General features: G+C 44.7%; 1 protein-coding gene and 1 long non-coding RNA gene across 16 annotated transcripts in view; one reads left to right on the forward strand and one right to left on the reverse strand.

Moving 5' to 3' along the window:
• The window catches only part of SNAP29 (synaptosome associated protein 29), a 32,072-nt gene extending 19,133 nt beyond the window's left edge, over window positions 1-12,939 (forward strand). The window contains exon 5 of one of the 3 annotated variants that reach the window (XM_040619548.1): window positions 12,483-12,939. In XM_040619548.1, coding sequence (XP_040475482.1) covers window positions 12,483-12,580 — 98 coding nt within the window. In that variant the 3' untranslated portion in view covers window positions 12,581-12,939. Of the gene's footprint in view, window positions 1-2,393; window positions 5,642-12,482 lie in introns of those variants that run through there. The other 2 variants (XM_040619549.1, XM_008697555.2) reach the window with 2 other exon arrangements.
• LOC103669227 lies at window positions 3,487-26,120 on the reverse strand. Of its 13 annotated transcripts, XR_570208.1 has the most exons (9): window positions 25,952-26,120; window positions 23,885-23,937; window positions 23,111-23,222; window positions 22,845-22,986; window positions 21,630-21,688; window positions 20,363-20,440; window positions 8,071-8,119; window positions 6,374-6,520; window positions 3,487-5,609 (listed from the first exon to the last, which is right to left on the reverse strand). It is a non-coding gene; the product is annotated as an uncharacterized LOC103669227 (long non-coding RNA). The 13 variants fall into 13 exon arrangements; XR_005831632.1 differs by lacking the exon at window positions 22,845-22,986 and having other exon boundaries at window positions 23,132-23,222; XR_005831635.1 differs by lacking the exon at window positions 20,363-20,440 and having other exon boundaries at window positions 23,132-23,222.
• Between the last annotated feature and the right edge of the window lie 114 nt (window positions 26,121-26,234).

The following is a 26,234-nucleotide window of genomic DNA, read 5'->3' on the forward strand; positions in this document are numbered from 1 at the left end:
ATACAGCCCACCCCGGGAGGCTCAGGTGGTGTGGTTGGCATGGTTCGTACAGCCTGGGCAGGCAGGTTCCAGCAGGATGCAGTGGGGCATGCTGAGAAGGGCCGGGGTGGCACTCTGGAGCCATGGGGCCCACTGACACAGGCTGTGCCAAGCTGCCCTTCACAAGTTTGCTCCTTCCTTCTTACCACACTCCCCGCACCTCCCACCCCTTCCTTTATCTCAGGGAGTAGTGCAGGTCTCCCTCTGATGGCAGCTTCCTTGTCTGGTGGCTTTACTTTATCACACTTTTCTTTTTTTAATCTTGGTATAAATTTATACCGAGATTATTTATACCGGTATAAATTTAAATCTCGGTATATTGCTTGTCCTTTTCTGTCCCAACTGCCAGAGCACTCCTTGAGGCCTGGCGTGACCTCACAGACTTTACTCTCCATGGAATGCAAGGTCACAGGTGTCAGTAAATTCAAGAAGCATAGAGCTGAAGACAACTTTTAAAAAGCAGACTTGGTTCTGCTTAGATCTGTGGGGCTAGTGCCAAGTATTTGTGTATTCTGACCTTTCTTTACTTAATGTTTTATCTTTAATTCAGCTGCAAGAAGGCTTATGAAGCACCTCCTCTTCTCTTCCCTCTGGCTCTTTCTTGGCCTGCTGCTCCTAGTGAAAGGGCAGAAGGCAGCTCTGGGCATGCCCCCCATTCCCGCTGTGTACATGGGCATACATATGTACACACACACACGCACACACACGCTGTCTTGAAGCCTGGGAAGAGGCTTTACTACCTGAGTTCACCGTGGCAGCATCGGTTAAGTCAAGCCTCGCCTCTGCAGTTGGCGCAGCCCCATCAGGGGACCCCAGAGTGCCTCCAGCATGTCTCTTCCCCCATTGACCCTAGTTCTCTTTATGTCACCTCTGCCTGGTGTGCCCTTCACTACCGCTAAGACTGACCACGTCCTTTCAGACGTTATCCTTCCTAAAAACAGAGGTGATGCTGATTTTTCAAACTTTTCGAAACAAAGGGAAAATATTTATTACAAAGAGTGGGAAAGCCTAGGGAGGGAACTAGAATGAGTTCAGCAGGAAGCCAGCCCCAGAGTGGCTAGGTGTGGCAGGGCTGCTCCCCGGGGCCTTCCTCTCAAAGGGAGTGCCCCTCAGCTGTGATCTGGGAGCCTGGATCAGGAGAGGGGCCAGAATTTGAACTCAGACCCCGTGAGGCTGACCCGGGTTCCTCCCTGTACTGCACTTGTCCTGCATGGAAGTGGGACTCTCACTCCTCACGTGTGAACCTGAATGTCGGCAGTAGTGATGTAACCTATTGCTAGAGCCGAACCTTTGCCAAAAGTTGTGTGTTCCACAGTCCCCATGGGGCTCGCCCCAGACAGCATCTCTGAAGGGACCCTGGACCGCAGGGATCTCTGTACCCAGCTTCTTCCTGGCAGGCAAGGGAAACGGTGCCGGCCAGATTCAGGTTATGTCCTACCCCAGGACATTTGCAGCATTGATGTGTTGTTCATGGATCTGAGAAGTGGTAGCAATGAATGAATTGATGTAGGAAAACGTAAATTATTGTAATATAGGTGACAGGACCTCACAGCATTTGGGTTCGGTGGGAACATCTGTAGTCCATGTGTTTTCTGGGAGAGCACTCCAGGTGGCAAAGCACCCATTTCTCTTGCCACCTACAGAGTGGAAGGAGGGGTGGGATGCAGCCTTCTCCAGGGGGGAGCCTGAGGCAGGAGCAGCCCGGGTGTGGGGGCTCCCTTTGGACAGGGGCTTCCCGGGTCTGTCTCCCAGATGTGTTTCCAAATAGGGATCCTCACGCTTGCTACTCCAAATCTGTGCTTGATCTAGCTTTAGGAAGCTGGAGGTGGACGGAAGGAAAGCTGGCACTGTTGCATCCTACCCACTGACGTGGGGTTTTTGCTCCTGAAGGGCAGGCCAGCGGGTGGCTGTTGGTTACCTGCATACTTGTCCCACTCACCTTGTGGTCTGGGGAGGGAATGTGTTTTCCAGGCCCCTCCTCTTTCCTCGGGTACTAATTGATCTTGCAACATGCTGCAACCTACTAGAATGTTCGGAGGCAGCTGAAAAATTATGTAGATCTATATGCATTTTTTAAAGCACAGGAAGGACAAACACCACTGTATTAACAGTGGTTATTGTTGGCGGACATCTGGGGGAGGAGTGGCTTTCACACGAAGCACTTATTACTTTATATGGAGTCAGCGGGTTTTCTTTTTACTTGCACGTGTTTCGGAAAACGTAACAAAGCCATGGAGTTTTATGAGAAAGAGGACTCAGTGATATGAATGTTGCTGAGCAGCGGGCACGGAACAAGCCGCGGCCCCGATGCTGTGACTTCACTCAGCCCTGTATGTCCTTTCCCTCTCCCACAGATGAACTATCTATGGGACTAGGCCGGCTGAAGGACATAGCCCTGGGGATGCAGATGGAAATCGAGGAGCAAGATGACATTCTTGACCGCCTCACAACCAAAGTGGACAAGTTAGATGTCAATATAAAGAGCACAGAAAGAAAAGTTAGGCAACTTTAAACACAGAGAAGGCTCTCCACTCCATTGTGATGAAAAGAGCCCAACGATCATCTTTTAAACTCCCCGAGATTTCATTTATATTGTTTTAGTGTGTAACGTAATATGTGTTTGCAAACGTTATAATTACAGAGCGGGTCCTAGGAGATGTCGTTATGAGAAGTGTGTGTCACACTTTTTTTCGAGCCATCACCTCTCCATTCTCTGAACTGAGTGCTTAGGGTTTTAGTGTGAGCGCAGTAGCCTGGCCCTGGATATCTTGGGCCTTTGATAAGCGTGCCGGCGTGAGAGGAACAGTTGCGCTTCTCACTTTCATAAGCATATGGAAAGATGTGGGCAGAATTTCAATCCTGGAACCACCAATCTCTGTGTTTGTGGGGGGTGGTCCTTCCCACACCTTGGCTTACCAGTCACCACCACCCCCACACATACACACTGAGCACATTTGCAATTCTCAAACTCTAGAAAAGGATCAGTGTTAGGTTCACCCTGTGATTCTCTCAACACCCTGGAAAGGGATCAGTGTTGAGCAACAGAAAGTGTCAGCATTTGCTCTTTGGTTGACAGATGTCACCTCTTCCCTCCGGACCTCCATCCTTGGCATGCGTTTTAGTAGGAGGGGTTCAGATCAGCACCGCTCACCGCGATGCCTGGAAATGTGCAGGGAATTGGGTGAGCCCTGCTTCCTCATGCATTCACACCTCTAGGTCGCAGTCCAAGGTTAGGGATAGACGCGCCAATGTCTCAAGGCTGCCCAGCTGGCTGATTCAGGGGGGCCCCCTCTACAGTTTGTGGGAATGAAGCATCATACAGACAGTGCCTCCAGTCTGTGTTGCTCCCCTTTGGGGAGCACCTTGACCCAGCCTCAGGGATGGCAGTGTTTGTTCAGTGCCTGGGGTCTCCCCATCTGTCTAGGATTCCCACCCATTCTTCTTGACTTTCTTGACCAAGATGACTCGACTCATCTCTTTGTTCTCTGCCACCCCAGTTGGACGACTGGAATGCCACAAATGATGCTGACTTGTCTACAACAACTTGTCTCAAAAAAAAAACCCAGACATTATCATTTTAACTGGCCCAGCTTGTTCTACACAAAGACGTTAATCTCGTTACAGAAATCAATTTTAATGGATGCTTTTTAGTGATTCTTTGTAAAGTGACATTCATTAAAATTGATTTCTGTAACGAGATTAACGTCTTTATGTTGGTACCTCCAGCAGAATCATCAAAGCCACAAGACCCTTGTCTTTTTAAAAAGCAAATTACAATATTTTGAAGGCGGTTGAAATTTTAATAAGATGGGTTAGGTCAGAAAATGTAAAACAACAGTGCGTTTCACCATTACACATGGTGCTGTCTGTGTGACCTTCACCACTTTGGATCTGTAGCCTATAAACAAAGTCCCTTAAAGGAAAGGAAGTCGCCGAAGTGCTACAACAATGCATCAGTATTTACATAGCAATTCATTTGTAAAAGTTCTGTTCCGTGATGCATGACATTCCTCAAAATACTGACAGCTTCCATCGGCAAGTACAGCTTTGTATCATGTTCCAGCCTCATGGATGTCATTACGAATATCCCAGTACGTGAGAACACAGTTAGAGGTAGTCAGATTAGGCATTCGTTTATCAGATGAGCTCATCATGACTATTCTCTTGATTAACTGGTACAAAGGAAAAATTTTAAACCTATACCTAGCCCAAACAAAATGAGTTCGGGGGGCTTTCGGCAGGAAGCCAGAACGCAGAGCAGCCTGTGTGTACATTTCCACTCCACTAATTGTTTTTAGTTTTTTCTGACACCTTCCATGTATGTCGTGATAGCTGTTTCTGTTGGTCATCATCAGGCAGGGGCTCATAGAGATCATTATACCTCAGATGTAAACTTATTTTTTTCAAACAAATTATACATGTAAAGGCCACTGCCAGGCATTCTCTTCCACAGCCTCCCATTTGCATCACGAGATTAGTGATTTCGCAGACTTGAAGCAAAGTAGCACGGGATATCATACCCCTTCCCTATCTTTTGTTAGATCACTGAAGCCAGTTGCCCCTCCTTTTTCTTTCTCCCCCCAAGCCTATAGAAGGGAAGCACAGCGTCTTCTAGAAATGTGTCTTCTGACACTGGACACATGTGTTTTATTCACTCTCGTTTAGACCCTCTTGCACAAAGGCCCTGACCGAGGAACTGTCTCCAAGCTACATGCTGGCCAGGAGCTGCTTCTGCTGGGTCTTCCCTCCTGCCCCCATGCCCATGAAGGACCAGTTGTTGATTCTACTTTATAAAGCAAAGCTCTTTGCATTTTCAGAGAGCAAAGGGAAAACTGGAGCCTCCAGAATCTTTGCACATGATGATTACGATCAAACGAAAACATTCTGTCCTCTAGACTAGACATACCTATCTCCTGGAGACACTCAGAGGTACCCGGGGTGGAGTTGGCTGTGGGTGGGCTTTGATACCACGGACAAGACCAGTGAACTCGCCCTTCTTGCCAGATGGGGTCTATAAGACAGGTTTTTATTTCCACAGTCGAGCTGGAAACACACTGTGCCTTCAAAAAAGTGGCTTTTCTAACTTTAGGTTGGTTCTATGTGAAGTGTGCTACTAACTTTTAAAAACTGCATTTTCCTTCAGAGGAAACTGTTTCTAACATCTAGTGATCTGTAACGTACCGCCAGTGGAGTTGCCTTGTCTTTTTTGCATTCTGTAGGAAAGGAAACCTGAATTTAACTCAGGTGGCAAGAAAAAAATTCTAAGTGCATTTTAATTTCTCTTTTTCTAATTTCTGTTTGTGAATATGTCATTTTAAGGGTACACTACACCGATTTAGTCAAAAACAAAAACAAAAGCTCTTACACTTTGCCTATATAGGCCTTTTCTCAGAATTTGTAAGTTACCACCGTTGTTGGCATCTTCAGGGTTGATCATGAAATGTCTTGTGTACAGAACGATGAGCCAGTCATTAAAAGTGCTCGGGGGGTGGAGGGGAGGCGTTTTGTTCAGAGTCTGTATCAGAACAGCTCTTAAGCTCCATGCCTTCAACTCAACAAGTGACCATATTCTGTAAAATAAAATGTGAAGTTTTTTTAATCAGATTCTGTCTCCCACGTAGTCATTTTCAAAGAGCGGGTGGAGGGGCTCCTCCATGTTGAGCCTTCATATAGTTGGGCCTCGCTGCCCCATTGAGCCCTATGAACAAGCTTCCTTCTTGAAACCCCCTCATTTCATCTTTCAGAATGCATCTGTCTCCTACCTCCCTGACCACACTGCAGCACTGTCTAGGTAAGGGCTCGGCAAACAGTAAAGGGCCAGAGAGCCAGTGTTTTAGGCTCGCGGGCCTGTCTGTCACAACTACTCAGCTCCTCCATCATAGTGGAGAAGCAGCCAAAGACAACATATAAATGAGAGTGACGATGTTCCCATAAAGCTTCATTTATGGACACTGAAATTTAAATTTTATATATTTTCACATGTCACAAAAATCTGATTATTTTGATTTTTTTTCAATCACTTAAAAATATGTAAAAACTACTTAGTTCATGGGAGGTACAAAACATGGTGGACTGCACTTGACCGAGGGGCCGTAATAGTTGGCCATCCCATTGACTGCCACGAGGTACTCCTAGGGATGGGAGGATGAAGGATAGCTGGCCACTGTATTCTGCAAGTGGATCCTATCAGGGCTCATGGCCCCTCTAAACACCGTCGTTCACCAAGAAAGGAGAGCAGGCCAGCCTCGCCTTGGCTCCACTCTCTTGCCTCCACCTTCACATCTGACCACAGACGTAGGAATTGCTTCTAGATCTGAAAGCTCTGAGGAGGCACCTGGAGCCTGGACTAGACCATCTTGAGAATCTTATCTGTCAGTGGACTGGCTGCCTGGATCCCAAAGGCCACTCTGGCTTAGCGGATATCATCTCTGGGCATCATAGATAAGGAATGCTGAGGGTCTGAACAGAGCAGCAGACTTTCCTGGGAAGACAAGGAAGAGATGTTACGTAGAAAGAAGCAAAAGCAAAAAATCCAGGTGGCTCACATCTGGGAGCTGCAAGTAGAGGAACGGCTTAAGTTTGGGTTGTGGGTGGGCAAGGACATGAGGGAGGTAGGCAGGTCCAGATGTAAGGCCTTCTGGGCCATATCAAGGAGTCAGAGAACACTGACCTTCCACGACAGGGAGAGACTGACATCAGATTCTAAGTAAGAGAGTGATACGACCAGATTTGCATTTTGAAAGGACCATAAAGATGAATCGCAGCATTATTTATAAGAGCAAAAAGGCCTGGAAACCACCTCACTAAGGAAATGATAGAATAAATTGTGGCTCACCCCCAGTGACGGTAGACAGTTGCAGTTATGGAAAGTTTCCAGAGCATATAGAATGATGCTTGCAAGTTTTACATTATGGGGAAAGAATGGATATAAAGTTGATCATGCACTATGGTCCCAATTTTGTGGGAAAAGCAAACCAATACGTATATTTCAAGGGGGAAATCACCCTTAGGTCAGTGAGGAGAACAAGCTGGGAACAGGCTAAAGAGAAGAACTCTGTAATGGTTCAGGCAGGAGCTGAAGAAGGGACCCACACTAGAGTGTGACAGGGAGGGAGGAGGGGCGTGGGCCCCAGAGAGCCTTAAGCAGGGCAGGCTTTAGTGATGGGATTGCCAGTGTGGGAGGCATTGGAGATAACACTCAGGTTTCTGACCACAGGAACTAGTAGCAGACAGTTTTAAGGAATACAAAAACACAGGCAAGTATTGGGGTTATGGGCAGAGGAAAATGAATTTGAAGAGTTTGGGGACATCCAGACAATGCAGGTGCTGGATCAATAGTTGTGCACAAAACAGGTCAAAATCCCTATTCTCAGGGAACTCACATTCTCATGGGAGAGAAGATGATACACAAGTAAGAAAACAATTAGTATACTGGAATTCACCATGCAGGTCGGAGACTTGGGGGAGAGGCGGAAAGGATCTGGGAATTGTCAGATTACAGGTGGTGATTAAAGCCGAGCAGGTGAAGGAGAGTGCCCCAGGAGAGCGAGAGGGAGCTACAACTGAATCCTGGAAACAGACACTAAAGGCCAGAAGCCTCGAGAAGAACCCAGCTCAAAAGGTCGGAAGAGAAGAGCAATCAGAAAGCAGAGGCAGCATTCCAAGGAGGGAGTGATCAGTGTTCTCAAATACTGTAGGGAAGAACGAACATTAGGCAGAAGGGGGGTTTCAGTGGAGTGGCTTGGGGGGAACCCAGATTATAAGGGCTATGAAGTAAAGAGACTGCAAAGGGGGAGATTGGCCTGAGGCCTAAGGCAAGGGTCTGGTTCCTTGACCAGGGTCACGAGGCAGAAGTCTGGGTGCTAGAACTGGAGCTCAGCTCAGAGGAAACCTGGAAGCCAGGATGATTTGAACTTTCCACTTTAAATTCTCCCTGAAGAATGACCCAACGCCTAGGCAGGACTCAACTCGAAAGTAGGCTCAGGGCAGGGAGCAAAGCAAGTCATTACGGATGTGCAGGAAACTGCTTACCTGACAGAGGCACCCAAGGCTGGAGATGAACCTTTGAGACCAACAGCGCCTATGGACCAGTTAGAAATTAACTTAAAATCCAAGTTCTGCTGTGGGTTGATTCAACTTTTTTTTTAAATGTGTTTTGTTTTCAAGTTTCTGTTTCCAGAGATAGGCTAATGCTGATCATGTCATTCCACCACTTAAAAAACCCTCTGTTGGCTCCCATTGTGGTTATGACAGAAGTGTCATTGAGGGACGCCAGTTGGCCAGCTGAGGCAGCACGTGACAAACCTCCGTGGCACCAAATATGGCGGTCCCTGAGTCCAGAGGCCCAGAGGTGGCTCGTTTCCTGCAGATGCTAACCCAAATCATAAACCATTTTATTTTATTATTTTTTAAAGATTTTATTTATTTATTTGACAGAGATAGAGACAGCCAGCGAGAGAGGGAACACAAGCAGGGGGAGTGGGAGAGGAAGAAGCAGGCTCATAGCAGAGGAGCCTGATGTGGGGCTCGATCCCGTAACGCCAGGATCACGCCCTGAGCCGAAGCGTGAGCCAAAGGCAGACGCTTAACCGCTGTGCCACCCAGGCGCCCCCATAAACCATTTTAAAATGAGAGGGAAGTCCATAATTATTCATTTACAGTGAGAAATATAACCGTCAAACCATTTAAGATAGAATGTAAGCTCTTTGAAGATGGGACTCTAGAGCATTGTGCCTGGCACAGAGGAGGCACTCAGTAGGTTTTTATTAAGTGGATGGTTTCAAAAAGAAGAAAAAAAGGTAGGAAAGAAGGCAGGGAGAGAGAGCAAGAAAGTGAAATTCTTGGCCAAGAAGTAGTGCAAAATACAAATCAAAACTCCAATGAGGTAGATAGCACCTCATACCTGTTAGAATGGGTATTATCAAAAAGACAAGAGAAAGCAGGTGTTAGGGGCACCTGGGTGGCTCAGTCGGTTAAGAGTCCGCCTTTGGCTCAGGTCATGGTCTCAGGGCTCTGAGATTGAGCCCTGCATCAGGCTCCCTGCTCAGCGGAGAGCCTGCTTCTCTCTCTTCCCCTTCTTCCTACTTGTGCTCTCTCTCTCTCAAATAAATAAAAATCTAAAAAAAAAAAAAAAAAAGCTGGTGTTGGGGAGGATGTGGAGAAAAAGGAACGCTTCTGCACTGTCGGTGGGAAGGTAAATTGGTGCAGCCACTATGGAAAACAGTATGGAGATTCCTCAAAAATGAAAAATAGGACTACCGTGTGATCTAGCGATTCCACTTCTGGGTATTTATCCAAAGGAAATGAAATCACTGTCTCAGAAGAATATCTGCATCCCCATGTTCATAGCAGCTTTACTTACAACAGTCAAGACATGGAAAGAACCTAAGTGTCCACTGATGGGATGAATGGATAAAGAAAATATGGGGTGTGTGTGTGTATACACACATATGGGATGGAATAGTATTCAGCCAAGAAAAAGAAGGAAATCCTGCCATTTGTAATAACATGGATGGGTGTTGAGGCCATTATGCTAAGTGAAACAAATCAGACAGAGAAAGACAAATATTGTATGAACTCACTTATGCATGAAATCTAAAAAAGACCCACAGAGACACAGAGAACAGTTTGGGGGTTGCTAGAGGAGGGGGTGGGGGATGGGTGAAATGAGTGAAGGTGGTCAAAAGATACGAGCTTCTAGTTGTAAGGTAAATAAGTTCTGGGGATGTCAGGTACAACGTGGGGACTATGTTAACAATATTGTATGTTTGAAATCACGAGAAAAATAACTCTGTGAGGTGATGGATGTTAACTTACTGTGGTAGCCATTTTGCAACATATACATGTATGTAATCATGTACACTTAAAGCTAATACAATGTTATATGTCAATTATATCTCTATAAAACTCGGGCGGAAAGTGAAATTCTCATCGTAACTGAAAACCCCGTTCTCTCTCTGTAGGAATGCTATTGAGGAACCAGTTTAAAATCTGATGATGGCTTAGCTCTGATTCCTTCCTCAGACTGAGCACCACCAGACAGAGCCATGCAGTATTCGCCTTCGCATCCCCAATCCCAGCTCCCAGGAGATGCTTAGCACATCACGTGTGCTGAGTTTATTCATATGTAAATGTCCGTTATCTCAGGATCTTAGAAAGGGCTGCTTTTTCTGAATTGTAGTCCACATTTGCTTGAATGGCTCCCAGGATCATTTTTTTTTTTTCTTCCTTTAGACAAAGCCACAGTTTTGCTCGGTCTAAGTCAGGCATGGCTTGCCCCATTCTTGCTGGTGCTTGCTTTAGGAATGGACATGTGACCCAATGGGGTAGAGATGGGAAGGGGAATCTCTTGGAAGTTTTCTTGAGGAAGTGCGCTTTGCTCTCAAAAAGGGACACACAAAAATAACAGTCCTTCTTCCACTGGGCATTGTCATGGATGTGAGGCCTGGGGTGCTTGCAGACATCTAGATACCAGTGAGAGAATGAAGCCAAAATCTGAACGTGGTTAGAACCAAGAAAATCACAGAGAAGCAGACCTAGGGTCTAGAGATCCTGCATCTTGAGCTGCCCTACTACAGACTGTGTTATGGGAAATGACAAATGCCCTTACTAGTAGCTTAAACTATTTTGAATCAGAGTTTCTAATTGTTGCAACAGAAAGCTTGCCTGGCTAAGATGGTTATACCATGATGGATGGTGAGTATACTTTTGTAAGATCCTTGAGTCACTCTAGTGTTGCAGGTTTAGACCAATCGATCTGATTACCTAACCCCAGGAAGGTTAGACTGACCTAAGTTGTGACTACCTTTTTTTTTTTTAAGATTTATTTATTTTAGAGAGAGAAAGAGAGAGCCTTTGCTCATGTTGCGGGGGGGAGGGACAGAGGGAGAGCCAGACAAGCAGACTCCCCACTCCTGCTTGATCCTGTGACCCGGAGATCATGACCTAAGGCAAATCAAGAGTCAGATGCTTAACTGACTGGGCCACCCAGGCGCCCTGAGTTTTGACTGCTTTTTGAACAGGCTTTGCATGAGGAATGGAGTGGGAGGATCCTAGGTGATCTGGGAGTTTAAACAAAAGTTTAAAACAAAGTTGGGGCGCCTGGGTGGCTCAGTCAGTTAAGCATCCGACTCTTGATTTCAGCTCAGGTCATGATCTCAGGGTTTTGGGATCAGGCCCCTACTCTGGCTTCAGCTCCGTGCTGGGCATGGAGTCTGCTTGTCTGTCTCCCTCTGCTCCTCCCCACTGCTCGCTCACTCTCCCTCCCCCTCTCTTTCTCACTCTCTCTCAAATAAATAAGATCTTAAACAATAACAACAACCAAAGTCTTCATTTTCAGAAGCAAAGATGCTCAGAGGAACCACTATTATAATGTGTAGGAAATAAGAATGTGGACATGGGAACTGACATGAAAAAAAATATTAATGATTTTATAGCAGCTTTTCAGATTTTAGTCTTGTATTAAGGAAGGGGGACTTGGGATTGAAGTCTCCTGTCTTCTGCCCACATCGTTAAAATGAGATTTTATCCTTACAGAGATGAGAAGACGGTGAAAAGCAATTATTAGCTACTTTCTCCCTCAAGGGCGCCTGGGTGGCTCAGTTAAGCATCTGACTCTTGGTTTAGGCTCAGGTCCTGATCACAGGGTCATGAGATCAGGCTCTGCACTCAGGTTGGAGTCGGCTTGAGATTCACTGTCTCCCTCTCCCTCTCCCCTTCCCTCCATGCGCGTGCACGCATTCTCTCCCTCTCTCTCTCTCAAATAAATAAATTTTTTTAAAGATTTATTTATTCGATAGAGATAGAGACAGCCAGCGAGAGAGGGAACAAAAGCAGGGAGAGTGGGAGAGGAAGCAGCAGGCTCATAGCAGAGGAGCCCGATGTGGGCCTCGATCCCATAATGCCGGGATCACGCCCTGAGCCGAAGGCAGATGCCTAACCACTGTGCCACCCAGGCGCCCCTCAAATAAATAAATTTTAAAAAAAGATACTTCCTCCCTCAAATACAAGACATAACATGTAAGCACTGAGTCTGGTATTTACACCAAGATTTCTGGTTCTGGCTCCTACTATTACAGAATGACCAGCCTGCCTCCTGTGATGGCATGTAAGCTTTATAGCATGAATGCTATGGTTATTCATTGAAAATTATTTTATAATGAGAATCAAACTATTAGTATTGCTGAAAAGGTGGGATCTCGGCTGTAGGTCAAGTTTTCACAGGGACAGTCACCACCGTCCTACTAATCATGGAGGGGAAAAGATGCTTCTCTCAGATGGAAAACAGAAACTGAGTAGGAAAGCCCCAGAAGGTGCAAGAAGGTTGTACATTACTTGTACCACAATTACTGATGGTCCTTAAATAATATGAAAAGATGCTCAATCTCACCCCTAATATGAAAAATGCAAAGTAAAACTACTCTGAACATTTTTTCACTTGTAAGATTGGCAAAGAGCTACAAGTTGGCCTATCATTTGCCCGTGTCCAGTTCTCTACTTCGGAGGCTATGGAGGATGCAAGACCCTGGTTCCCCTTCATTGAGGCTTGGCGTGCGACTCGTCCTGATCCATAACACTGCAGGCAGAGTTAACCTACTTCCCCTGGGCTGAAGCATGTAATAGCTGGTGTTCTTAAATGAAAGAGACTCTCCAGTTCTGTTCTAAAATTCAGCTACTAAGGGAGAAGGTCAAGTGTTCCACCTGGGGTAGCTTCCGGATGGTGGAGCTTCCACCAGCCTGGAATGCTGAGTTGCTGCTCAGAGGAACACTGCCCTGCCTGCATACAAGTCAGAAATAAACCTTTGGGGGCGCCTGGGTGGCTCAGTCATTAAGCGTCTGCCTTCAGCCCAGGGCGTGATCCCAGAGTCCTGGGATCAAGCCCTGCATTGGGCTCCTCCGCTATGAGCCTGCTTCTCCCTCTCCCACTCCCCCTGCTTGTGTTCCTTCTCTCGCTGGCTGTCTCTCTCTGTCAAATAAATAAATAAAATCTTTAAAAAAAAAAAAAGAAAAGAAATAAACCTTTGTTGTCTTAAGTCACTGCTGCATGAGTCCCGCCTCGCCTAACGCAATGTCAATAAGGCCATGGGGAAACAGGCATTCTTTAATGTTACTGCGAAGGACAAAATGGTATGATCTTCAAGGAGGGCAGTTTGACCATATGTATAGATGTGCATTTATCCTCTAATCTGCCGTCCCACTTTTGGGAATTCATTCTACAGAAATACCTGCTGTTGTAGATTAAATGTCTGTGTCCCTGTAAAGTACATGTGATGGTATTAGGAAGTGGGGCCTATGGGAGGTGATTAGGTCATGAAGGTGGAGCTCTCATGAATGTAATTAGTGCCTTTATCAAAGAGACCCCAGACCCCAGGCAGCTCTCCCCTGAGCCCACCTGCTTCCATGTGTCAAGTGCACTCTTGCCTTAATAAACTTTCCTGTGTGGCTCATCCTCAAAAAAAAAAAAAAAAAAAAAAAAAAAGAGAGAGACTCCAGGGAGCCCCCTCAACCCTTCCTTCTGCCATGTGAGGACACAGGAACCAGGAAGTGGGCTCTCACCAGATAATGAATATGCAGGTGTCTTGACCTTGGAGTTCCCAGCCACCAGAACGGTGAGATATAAATTTCTGTGTATAAGCCACCCAGTTGTTGGTAACTTACTATGGCAGCTGAAATCAATTAAGACACCTGCATATATATGAAATTATATGCATACAAAGTTATACTTTGAGGTGCTGTTTATAACAAGAGTTTGGGAATGCTCTGAGTACCTGCCTACAGAGACAGGTTAAATAAGCTATGGTATATGTTCATAGTGGAATAGTAAGTAAATGTAAAAACAAACAGCAAAGGAGGTCTCTACATACATGGAATTGTTTCCAGAATATATTATTAGATTTATTTATTTTTTTAAATTTTTTTTAAAGATTTTATTTATTTGACAGAGAGAGATAGCCAGCGAGAGAGGGAACACAAGCAGAGGGAGTGGGAGAGGAAGAAGCAGGCCCACAGTAGAGCAGGGAGCCCAACGCAGGGCTCAATCCCAGGACCCCGGGATCACGCCTGAGCCAAAGGCAGACGCTTAACGACCAAGACACCCAGGCGCCCCTGTTAGATTTTTTTTAAAAGCCAGATGCAGAAGCGTGGATATAATGTTTCCTTTAGTGTAAGACAGGGGAAAATAAAAAATTTTTTAAGTAGACTCCATGCCCAGCCTGGAGCCCAATGTGGGGCTTGAACTCACAACCCTGAGATCAAAACCTGAGCTGAGACCTAGAATCAGACACTCAACCGACTGAGCCACCCAGGCACCAAGAAAATAAGACATTCTTATTATTTTTACTTGCATAAGGAATCACTTGTGTACTACACAAAGGGCAAATAAAAGTGGTAAACTAAAGCGGCCTCCAAGATAGATGGGATAGGTATATCGTATTTTTTATTTGAACCATAAGAATGCATTACCTAGTTTTTTGTTTGCTGGTTTGGGTTTTTGTTTTTGTTTTTGTTTTTGTTGTTTTTAAATATAACTCAGGACTCTCCAGGTCAATCACATGAGTCTCTTGAGATGGGGCCTGGGTGGGTTTGGGGTTTTTTTTCTGATTTGTTTTTTGGCTTTTATGCTGCTCAAGTGATCAGATGTTCAGAAAGGTTTAAGAATCACTGTTTTATGCCTCAGTCTCAGATGAAACACGGCATCAGAGAAGTACAGTTGACCCTTGAACAACATAGGGGTTAGTCAAAAATTCTATCCAGTCAAAAATCCACATGTAGGAGCGCCTGGGTGGCTCAGATGGTTAAGTGTCTGCCTTCGGCTCAGGTCTAATCTCAGGGTCCTGGGACCAAGTCCTGCATCAGGCTCCCTGCTCAGTGGGGAGTCTGCTTCTCCCTTTCCCTCTCCCTCTGCCTCTCTCTCCCCCACCCCGGCTTGTTCTCTCTCTCTCCCTCGCTCACTCTCTTGCTCAAATAATTAAAATCTTTAAAAAAGAAAAAGAAATCATAAGGAAGGGGAGCCTGAATGGTTCAGTTGGTTAAGCATCTTCCTTGGACTCGGGTCATGATCCCAGGGTCCTGGGACTAAGCCCCATGTCTGCTCCACGCTCAGCAGGGAACCAGCTTCTCCCTCTCCCTCTGCCTCTTCCCCCCAACCCCGCTTATGCTCTCTCTTTCTCTGCTCTCCCCCCCAATTAAATAAACAATTTTCAAAAAAAAATCATAAGAGGAAATACATTTGTAATAGTGTACTGTATTTATCAATAAAGATACACATGTAAAGGGACCCCTCTAGTTCAAACCTATGTTGTTCAAGGGTCAACTGCAGCTTTTGTGTTGTGGGTGTGGGTAGTTTTTGGTCTTTGCTCTGTTTTCTAGAACCTAACTCTGGTGGCTCCAGTCTTCCCTTATGGATGGGATGCTATCCCTAGATGAAGGAGCTCCATCTGGGTGGGATAAATGTTGATGGTGCTGTGGGATATAACCAGGGATCATGTGCCAGGCTATCTGAAACAGGGAGCCGGCTAGACACAGAGATGGAGTAAGATGCAAGCAAACAGTGAATTTAATTATCAGGGGTGTGATGGTAATGAGGGACCTTTTTCAGGGGAGAGAAGGTCTGTAGAGGTTGTGTTAGTCACCCAAAAACTCCTAAGTCACACTGGGAACGGGACAGAGACACACATTCCATATGGAAGATGGCAAACGATGTCTCAGGGGCCGAATGTAGCCCTCTGACTTTTTGTATGGCCCGTGGCCAAAGCATGGCTTTACACCTTTAAATGGCTGGGGGGGAGGGGAATGAAAAGAAGGATATCTCATGACATGTGAAAATTATGTGAAATTCAAACCTCAGGTCCATAAAGTTTTATTGAAATAAATCTACACTCACACCCATTGGAAGAAAGCCACGTGTTGTTTTTAGCTGCTTTCCTACTACAGCGGCAGAGCTGAATCGTCGTGATAGAGACTATACGCGGCACTCTCCTCCCTTCGCACTGCTGCTCGGCTCTGCCCCCTACGAATTGCAGTGACGCAGTTTTTAACTCAGTAGAGCTCCAAATGCCATGTGCTGTCATTGCACCGCGGCATTTTATTTGTTCACTGCCCACGCACGTCCATCGTGAAAAGAAGAAAAGCAAACTGAATATCACACTTCCAAGGCAAAGTGGAGAGTAGATTTTTTTTCGTTTTGAATTAAATGGCAATGCATCGGGTTTATCATACAGTGACGTCATATCTGCTGAAAGAACGCAATATATATCAACTTACACTAATCAGTCATCATAGTGTCCCCAACTCACAGGAAAACGACAGTCAGAAAAAGAAAATTCAAGATGGAACGGCTCAAAGCTCATCAGAATCTCTTCACAAAAATACATGAAAATGAAGTTGCCATCAGAGTGATTTCCAAGTGGCTCATTTGTTAGCCAAAGAAAGCTGCTTACTGATGCTGCGGTAATTAAATTGTGTCCAGAGAAAATACACTCGTCTTAAACTCTTAGTCATTCAGTGAGAACAGTTGCTCAAAGATTAGAGGACACTGGGAGCATCATCAATAGTCAATTAAAAACAAGACAGGTTCCGGTTCGAGATGGGGATACAGGAAGATCCTGAACTCACCTCCTCCCACAGACACACTGAGTCTACAGCAACATAGGGAACGATTTCTTCTTTAAAAAACAAAAAACAAAAAACTAAAGGCTGGTTGAATGGCAACTGCCCTTCAGGCAAACGAGAAGAAAACCACACTGAAGCAGGTAAGAGAAGCCGAGAAACAATCTTGCCGTAAATCCCACTCCTAATGCAGCGACCCACAAGCAGCGGAGAACTCAAAACTCCCTGAGGAGCGAAGCGTTTGAACGGCATGTCAGGTACCTCAACTTTTAGGACCCGCACCTCAGAGACAAGCCCAGAACACAGAACTTCGAAAACCAGTGTGGCCTCCTTCCCAAACCCACAAGATTATAGCGATCTGAGAGACAATGCCTCTTACAAACCTGCGGGCTTGGACTTACCCACCCCAGAGCCCAGCCCAGAGGCAGCTCATAGAGCCCAGACTTAAAGTGAGAGAGGCCCACCCGCTTATATCGAAGGGTAGGCCTGAGGGGCAGGCGTCTAAGTAATTTTACACACACATCTAGGAGCATGCTGGAGTACTCTCTGGGATGGAGACTGGTGGGTGCTATCTTCGCGCTCTCCCTTTGCCATGCTCCAGAGCACCAGTATCTTCCAGAAGGAAGCTTTTACATATGTCAGGCTCAGGGGACACCTACTAACGACCTGGCTCTGGAGGCCAAGAGAGATTGTGTTGCTGGTTCTATGAGACTGTAAGAATCAGGGTCACTCAGAAAGGAGCTCTTAGGGGCGCCTGGGTGGCACAGCGGTTGAGCGTCTGCCTTCGGCTCGGGGCGTGATCCCGGCGTTGTGGGATCGAGCCCCACATCGGGCTCCTGTGCTATGAGCCTCCTTCTTCCTCTCCCACTTCCCCTGCTTGTGTTCCCTCTCTCGCTGGCTGTCTCTATCTCTGTCAAATAAATAAATTAAAAAATCTTTAAAAAAAAAAAAAAAAGAAAGGAGCTCTTAGCCCCTGTTTGGCACCCTGATTTTTGTGTCTGTTGCCAGGGGACACCTCTACATTGCCTGGCTTTGGTGAGACCTATGCTGCAGGATCCCACAAGACTGTAACCAATGGAGAAAGAGTTCTTAAAAAGCTACCATCCCCTGGACACAGCAAGAGGCAATGGATGCAGGAGCTGTCTTCCTATGAAGGAGGCCTAGTAGCTAATCATCATGAGATTTTTGCAACTGATCCCCAGGAGTCACTGCCAGATCCCCTGGCCAGTAGGGCTTATGGGTGCAGTCCCATGGGACTGTATATATATATGTGCATATTTTTAAAAGCTGCTGCCTGAGGGTCTGGCTTTCAAACAACCTGAGTCTAGGTGCTGAGATCTTTCAGTTAGGGACACTGACAAGTCTTGACACAGCTTCAACTACTGGGAGCTATTAGAAATATAATACATTGCCTGGACAAGCACAAAGGTTTGGGAGACAACAAAGAGCTAGGGCAGGTTTGAATGACAAGACCTACCTCCTAAATGATGCCATTCTTTCAAGACGGGCAGAGGTGGCTGTTTCATCTACTGTACAGAAACAGAGAGAGTCAGGCAAAATGAAGAAACAGAGGAATATATATACCAAATGAAAGAACAAGATAAAACCTCAAGAAAAAAAAAAAACCTTAATGAAACAGAGAGAAGTAATTTACCTGATCAAGAGTTCAAAGTAAGGGTCATAAAGTGCTCACCAACTAGGGAGAAGAATGGATGAACACAGTGAGAATTTCAACAAAGAGATGGAAGATATAAGAAAGTACCAAATAAAAGTCAAATAGTTGTAGAATTCAATAACTGAACTAAGAAATACACTAGGGTTTATCACCAGACTTGATGAAGCAGAAGAAAGAATCAGTCAACTGAAAGACAATGCAGCAGAACTCACTCAATCAGAGCAGCAAAAAGAAAAAAGAAAAAAGTAAAGACAGCATAAAGGAGTTATGGGATAAGATCAAACGGACTAACACGTGCATTGTAGGACTTCCAGAAGGAGCCAAGAAGAGAAAGGGGCAGAAATCTTTTTTGAAGAAATAATAGCTGAAAACTTCCCTAACCCAGGAAAATAACCAGATATCCAGATCCAGGAAGCCCAAAGAGTTCCAAATATAATGAACTCAAGGGGACCCACACCAAGATACATTATAAATAAAATGCCAAAAGTTAAAGACAAGGAAAAAATATTAAAAGCAGCAAGACAAAAACAACTTGTTTTGTACAAGAAAACAAGAAAACTTGTTTTCTCCATTAGACTATCAGCAAATTTTTCAGCAGAAGCTTTGCAGGCCAGGGCACCTGGGTGGCTCAGTTGGTTAAGCGTCTGCCTTCGGCTCAGGTCATGATCCCAGGACCCTGGGATCAAGCCCCATGTTGGGCTCCCTGCTCAGTGGGGAGTCTGCTTCTCCCTCTCCCTCTACTCCTCCTCCCCACCTGTGCTCTATCTCTCTCTCAAATAAATAAATAAAATCTTAAAAAAGAAGAAGAAGAGGAAGAAGCAGCAGCAGCAGCAGCTTTGCAGGCCAGAAGGGACTGGCATGAGATATTCAAGGAAAACAAAAAACAAAAAACTTTCAACAAACAATGCTCTACCCAGCACAATTATTCAGAATTGGAGGAGAGATGAAGAGTTTTCCTGACAAGCAGAAGCTAAAGCACGACCATCACCACTAAAAGGGGCCTTATAAGAAATGTTAAGATGAGGGGCACCTGGGTGGCTCAGTCGTTAAGCGTCTGCCTTCGGCTTAGGGCGTGATCCCAGGGTCCTGGGATCGAGCCCTGCTTTGGGCTCCCTGCTCTACTGGGGGCCTAGTTCTTCCTCTCCCACTCCCCCTGCTTGTGTTCCCTCTCTTGCTGGCTCTCTCTCTGTGTTAAATAAATAAATAAAATCTTTTAAAAAAATGCTAAGATGAAAAGAAAAGACCCTAATTAGTAACAACAAAACATGAAAGGAGACCTGTCACTGAAAAGGTAAATATATAGTAAAGGTACTGAATTAATCACATATAAAGCTAGTATGGAGGCTAAAATAGGAAAGCAGTAAGAATTACTATGATGACCATAATTGGTGAAGGGATACACAAGATAAAAAGATGTCAAATGTGGGGCACCTGGGTGGTTGGGTTGGTTGAGCGTCCAGCTCTTGACTTTGGCTCAGGGAATCATCCCAGGGTTGTGAGATTGAGCCCTGCGTCGGGCTCTGTGCTGGGGATGGAACCTGCTTTGGATTCTCTCTCCCTCTGCCCATTCCCCCCTAAAAAATAAACTTAAAAAAAATGTAAAATGTGACAACGAAAACATAAAATGTGGGGGTGCCTGGCTGGCTCAGTCAGAGGAGCATGCAACTCTTAATCTTAGGATTGTGAGTTAGAGCCCCACGTTGGGTGTAGAGACTACTTAAATAAATAAAAATTTTTTTAAAAACTTGGAAAAAATGGGACACTTATTCACATTCTTGTCATTCTGACAATATCAGAAAAGAAAACTAACACACACACACACACACACACACACACACACGATATGTTGGTTACAAGAGGGAGAGACAAAGTCATCTGTAAATCTAGATCATATTCAGCTGTAGCAATATTGAAGTCCCTCTGGCCAGAAGAAGGACACAGAGAAGATGTTTCTGACAAAAAAACAAAAAACAACAACAAAAACAAAACCAATGATTTTGAGTGATTTTCCTTGATGATTATCAACAGGGTGGGAGATATTACCAACAGTGCTCAGTTGCTGTTGTTTGAGGTGTCAATGCCAAGTTTGAAGTCGTTGAAAAATAAGGGTCTTTGAGGAATCTGCATGGAACAATAGATAAGAATATTTTCGAAAAAATTGAGAAAGCGCAAATTAGATATAACCTGAAGGGGAATCTGCTAAGATGTGTTAATTGATGGAGGTAAAACTTTGTGAAGCAGGAAAAGGTTTAGTCGGATAAATACATAAAGCTCTAGAAGAGATAAGGCCTTTAGAGCCTATTCATTCAAATTAGCAGGAACTAATCTGCAGAAAATATTTGAATCTATCTTATGTTACTGACCTAGAATTATTAACAGTAAACTTGTATTTATCCGTCATCATGTCTACGAGGTTGTGTCAGGGATAGAAGCTGAAAACCGTGATTTGCTCTACTATACAGTGCTTTGATGGCTTAGCAATGGTAAAGTTTTATCGCAGTTTTTTTTTCTTCAGCTCAGAACTGAGATAGAAATTTTTCAGAATAAAGAACCATTCGAAACCGTCATTACTGAATAATGGGAAATTAGCTTTTTTTTTTTTTTTTAAGATTTTATTTATTTATGTGACAGAGAGACAGCCAGTGAGAGAGGGAACACAAGCAGGGGAGTGGGAGAGGAAGAAGCAGCCTCCCAACGGCGGAGCCCGATACGGGACTCGATCCCGGAACGCTGGGATCACGCCCTGAGCCGAAGGCAGACGCCCAACGACTGCGCCACCCAGGCGCCCCGGGAAATTAGCTTTTACTACAAGCTTGACAGTGTTTCTCAATGAATTAAAGCAAAAATTACAGAGCAAAACAGTGCTTACATGTGAAATGTATAAGGTAGCAGTCATTTTGACAATAATGTTTTGAATCACAAAGAATGTAAAACAGCGTTATGCACTTCCTGTAATGTCAAAAATTAAAACAAGAAGCAGTATCTCCAGACCTTGATGTTAAGTGCAATGGAAATTTCCATATTTCAAAATCCATGTCATTGTGCAATTGAAGAGCTTCCACCTAACCTTCAAACGCAAATGACTAATCTGCAATGTAACAACAAGCTAAAAGGCAAACATCAGGAGAAGAATCTAACAGAATTCTATACGCGCCTTCCAACACTAAATATGCTCAATTAAAATCATGCTCATGGACTGACAGCAGTATTGGCAGTACCATTTGGTGGAGACATTTTCGAAGATGAAATATATAAGTCTCATTACAGATCAGCATTAATAGCTGAAGACGTGATCATAAGGAACACTCACCTTGAACCTAATTAAGCAAAATGTCATCCCAAAGAATTCCATTCTTCTCATTTGCATACCTGAATGATAAAAAAGTTATACTCAATTACTATTATATTTTGAATTTTATTTAACACATTTGTAGGAATTCTTTTTCTCTTGTCACACAAGTACCTACATAAATAATACTGCTGATTTTCCTCTTGGCCTGAAAAGCCTAAAATATTTACTATCTGGCCCTTTACAGAAAAATCTGACGTCGTGTCGTGTCCCCCCGCACCAACCCGCCAGGGTGTAAAGAGTTGAATGGAACTGATTTCTCTGAGCCAAGTCCTCTAGTGGAAGAATCATCCTGTTCAGAATTTTACTCATGACATTCCAGAGTGCCCTCCAGCCCACAAGTAACTAAAGGACAAGAAGGTGAACTTTATATAAAAGAAGTGACAGAGCAATTACAACTACATTAGAAAATGGCAAGGAGAACATGACCACACTTTAAAACACTGGAATAGGGGCACCTGGCTGGCTCAATCAGAAGAGCATGTGACTCTGGATCTCAGGATCATGAGTTCAAGCCCCATGTTGGGCACAGAGATTAGTAAAAAAATAAATAAATAAAACTTAAAAAAAAAATCACTAGAATAAAGTGGGCCAATGCTTTCTGTAGTGGCCAATAGTGCTTCTGGGCTATGGCAGCTAAGCCTAGTTCAGAGAGATCACTCCGTGAAAGAAGTGATTATTAAGTTGGTATTTTAAATAGCTTGTTATGGAAAATTATAATGGGGATATGAACAGTATTAGTATTGTAGTAGGAAAGTAATAGGAGGGAAAAATCATCTATGAGCTCCTTTTTTGTTTTAGGGAGATAAACTTGGAAATATATGTAAAACAAGGGAGAATAATGACGGAGAAAATTGATGAGAGAGAAAATTTATTGCATAGGAGGAAAAGATCTAGAAAAAATAGGTTCATAAATTCAGTAGAAACTCAACAGTTCAGTCAATCATTGTGGAGAAAACGTCTGAGAACTGCTGACCTTACTCAGTGAAAGAAATAAATCAAGTATCCACACCTACATGGTCGTGTCTCTTCCACTCTCAGAATTATTGCCGGAAAAGAATCAAGGGCGGGACAAAGGGACAGATACTTGTTTGAGAGAGAGAGAGAAAAAAAAAACAGGAGTAGGGGGAGGGGCAGAGGGCGGGGGAGAAGCAGACTTCCCACTGAGATCACTACCTGAGCTGAAGGCAGCACTGAATCTACTGAGCCACCCAGGTGCCCATAAGTTATTCCTTGTTGCTTCTTCATTCATTTCCATTTTGTTATATCTTAGCGTCTAGAAACATTTTTTGGACTTTTTTTTTAAAGCTTGTCTCAGCTGTGCTAAGGAAGAGTAAAGAAAAACACTTAAAAAAGTTTTGTTGTGAAAAATTCCAAACATATACAAAAGTAGAATACTATATTCATCCTCCCCACCCTGCCCCAAACACACATCACGTCACCTGGCTTCAACAATTACCCACACAGGGACATTCTTGCTTCCACCTTTATCCAGGCCACACTCCACTCCCCAGCAGACCACTTTGAAGCAAAAGGACAGACATTTTGATCCATCTGTAAGAGAAATTTTTCAAGAGGGATCATGGCACTTTGTCAGTAGAATGATGGTTGTATCTGAAATTCAAACTGGGGGCAAATCCAACCACTTTTGTGTATTCTGAGACTGATATTCCTTCCTGGTGCTAAAATTTACTTTGGAAGACATCAGTGTCCTGATCAGCAATACAAAGAAAATGGACTAAATTATAGGCCGTTGTGTGACAGTAAAGTGAGACTTTGACTTCGAGTCAGACCACTTGGCTTAAGAGTGTCAGCTCTGCCCCCTGCAAATTACATCATTTATAATAGTTTATGTCAGCATGTCACTTAACCTCTCTGAGCTTCTGGAACATTTGTAAAAAAAGACTTCATGGGACTTTGGTTGGAGTAAGTAAAATAATATATTACATGAACTTTTGTGAATTGGAAAGCACTATATAAATTAGGTATTACTGAGTTCTTCGGTTAAGTAAAAGATGACTCAAATTTGAGTTTGCAAATTAGAAAAACACTGACGCAACTGACAGAAAAGGGGAAGCTGAAAGGCACAATTTAATCCAAATGGAAGCTTGTCTTGAACACAGGGGTTAATATAGGGCTAAACATCAGGTCCAAATATCTATTTTAAATACAGTTATTATGTTAATTAACGAGAAATAGTGACACGATCTCCTTACCTTCACTATAGTCGATCTTTATTTTTCTCTGGCTTCTTCTCATCCTTATCCACCTATATTCAGATACTATTTATTTAAGTATATATTATGTGCTGGGCACTGTGTTAAGCACTGGGAATACAAAAAGTAATAGTAAAGTAGGCACGCCTCCAAGATGCTCCAATTAGGAAGGGAGAGAAGCTTATAAGCAATCACAATGGAATGTGATAAGAATTTAGGCTGTGACCACAGTGTTCGCATAGAAATCACAGGGTGTGGTCAGATTTTATTCTACTTTTAGTATATACCTGTTTCAGAGTCACCACTAGACAGGTGACTCCTAAAGCCTTCCTGATTAGCCTACCAAAGGAGAAGCTGTAGAGATGGAGGGATGAGCTGCTCCTACACACAGAGGCGGAGGAGAAAAGTGCTATCAAAGAAGACCAAGAAAGTGTATTTGGAGAGGTAGAAGAAATTGTTAGTGACCCAGAAGTTTAAAAAAATAAAAATTAAAAAAAAAGGATCCCTGGGGGCGCCTGGATGGCACAGCGGTTGGGCGTCTGCCTTCGGCTCAGGGCGTGATCCCGGCGTTATGGGATCGAGCCCCACATCAGGCTCCTCTGCTATGAGCCTGCTTCTTCCTCTCCCACTCCCCCTGCTTGTGTTCCCTCTCTCGCTGGCTGTCTCTGTCGAATAAATAAATAAAATCTTTAAAAAAAAAAAAAAAAGGATCCCTGGGGCGCCTGGGTGGCTCTGTCGGTTAAGCATCCGCCTTCCACTCAGGTCATGATCTCAGGGTACTGGGATTGAATCCTGCATGGAGCTCCCTGCTTAGCGGGGTGTCTGCTTCTTCCTCTCCCTCTGCCCACCCTCCTGCTCATGGGTGCACTCTTTGTCTCTCTCTCAAATAAATAAATGTTTATTTTTTTATTTTTAAAAAGATTTTATTTATTCATTTTAGAGACAGTAATAATAAAAATCTCTTATATGTTTAATATATGTCAGGCACTATTCTTTTCTTTTTTTAAGATTTATTTGAAAGAGCGTGAGAGAGGTTATCAGGCACTATTCCAAGCATTTTACATGTATTAGCTTGTTTAATATATGAGCCATGGAATGATTAAGTAATTGGCCCAAGGTCACCCAGCTAGTCAACTGGGAGCAGGATTTGAATCCAAACAGTCAGTTTGGATTCTGTGCTGTTCAAGTTCTACCTGAGAATAATATAACATGACAGCATTTGGAGGGGGGGGGGGATGAAAACCTGCTTATGCTGAGTCACAAAAGGCACTAAACCTTGACAATTCCCTTTTAGCTTACCCTAAGATGGATATCACCCATCACCCTAAAACTAGTACATGTTCAACCTGAGGGATGCAAACGGCCAAAATGAAATTCCATTGACAAAGAGATCTAAGTATAGGTTTGTATGGCCTGCGTCTCCCTTTTTGGACATGCTTTCTATTGCGTCCAGTTACGGGTGTGGTGCTACCACTAATAGGGCACCAATAGCCTGGTGGTTTTTCTCAATAGTCATTCATTCAACAAATATTTCAGCATCAGGTCAGGTCCAGACATTGTGCTAGGCCCAGAAATGAACAAGACATCCAAGATCCCTGCTCTCTCAAAATTTCATTCTAGTGCGGGGTGCAGGGCGGGGAAACAGGTCACAAGGACCTGGCGGGAACAGGGTCAGCCATGGGGAATGCGAGAAGATTAACTCAGAGAAGCAGCAGAATCCGGAGCCGACGAGGTCTTCAGGCCACGCCCGAAGGACTCCGCATTTTACTTGTATTAATTAAGCGCTAATGATGGCCAAATTGCACCAGACCGTGGACTTCTTAGACCATTTAATCCTGTCGATCCAACCTTCACAACCCCCCATTTGTGCCTGTCCAGTCTCCTGGCCACGCTGGGTCCCTTAGCCCAGCAGGCCACCTCGGGTCTAGATCAACTCGTCCCTATCTGCTGGTCACCGCAGCCCCCGCGGTCATCTCCTTCCAAAGCCACTTGGACCCACTGAGGCCTGTCCGCCCGTAGGTCTCCCCCAGCGCGGGTCCCCCTGGGCCCCTCGGCCAGCCAGGTCACCTCAGTGCCACGCCTCCACGGCCAGAGATTCCGCACGCACGTTATGCTTTGTTCGCGGAGCGGGTTTTCGAAAAGCCGCTCCCTCTCAACTCCAGCTGCTTTCCTGCCAGAGCTGGGCGAGCCCGCGGCGGTAGCGCCCCCCGCGGCACACCGCAGCCCAGGAAGGGAGTGGCTGAAGCCACCACCTCCTCCTCCGCCACCCCCGCCTCCTCCACCCCCGCGTCCTCCACCCCCGCCTCCTCCACCTCCTCCACCTCCTCCACCTCCTCCACCTCCTCCACCT

The sequence above is a fragment of the Ursus maritimus genome, unplaced genomic scaffold (genome assembly GCF_017311325.1).
Source record: "Ursus maritimus isolate PB19 unplaced genomic scaffold, ASM1731132v1 scaffold_33, whole genome shotgun sequence".
In the NCBI taxonomy this organism is placed as follows: Eukaryota; Metazoa; Chordata; class Mammalia; order Carnivora; family Ursidae; genus Ursus; species Ursus maritimus.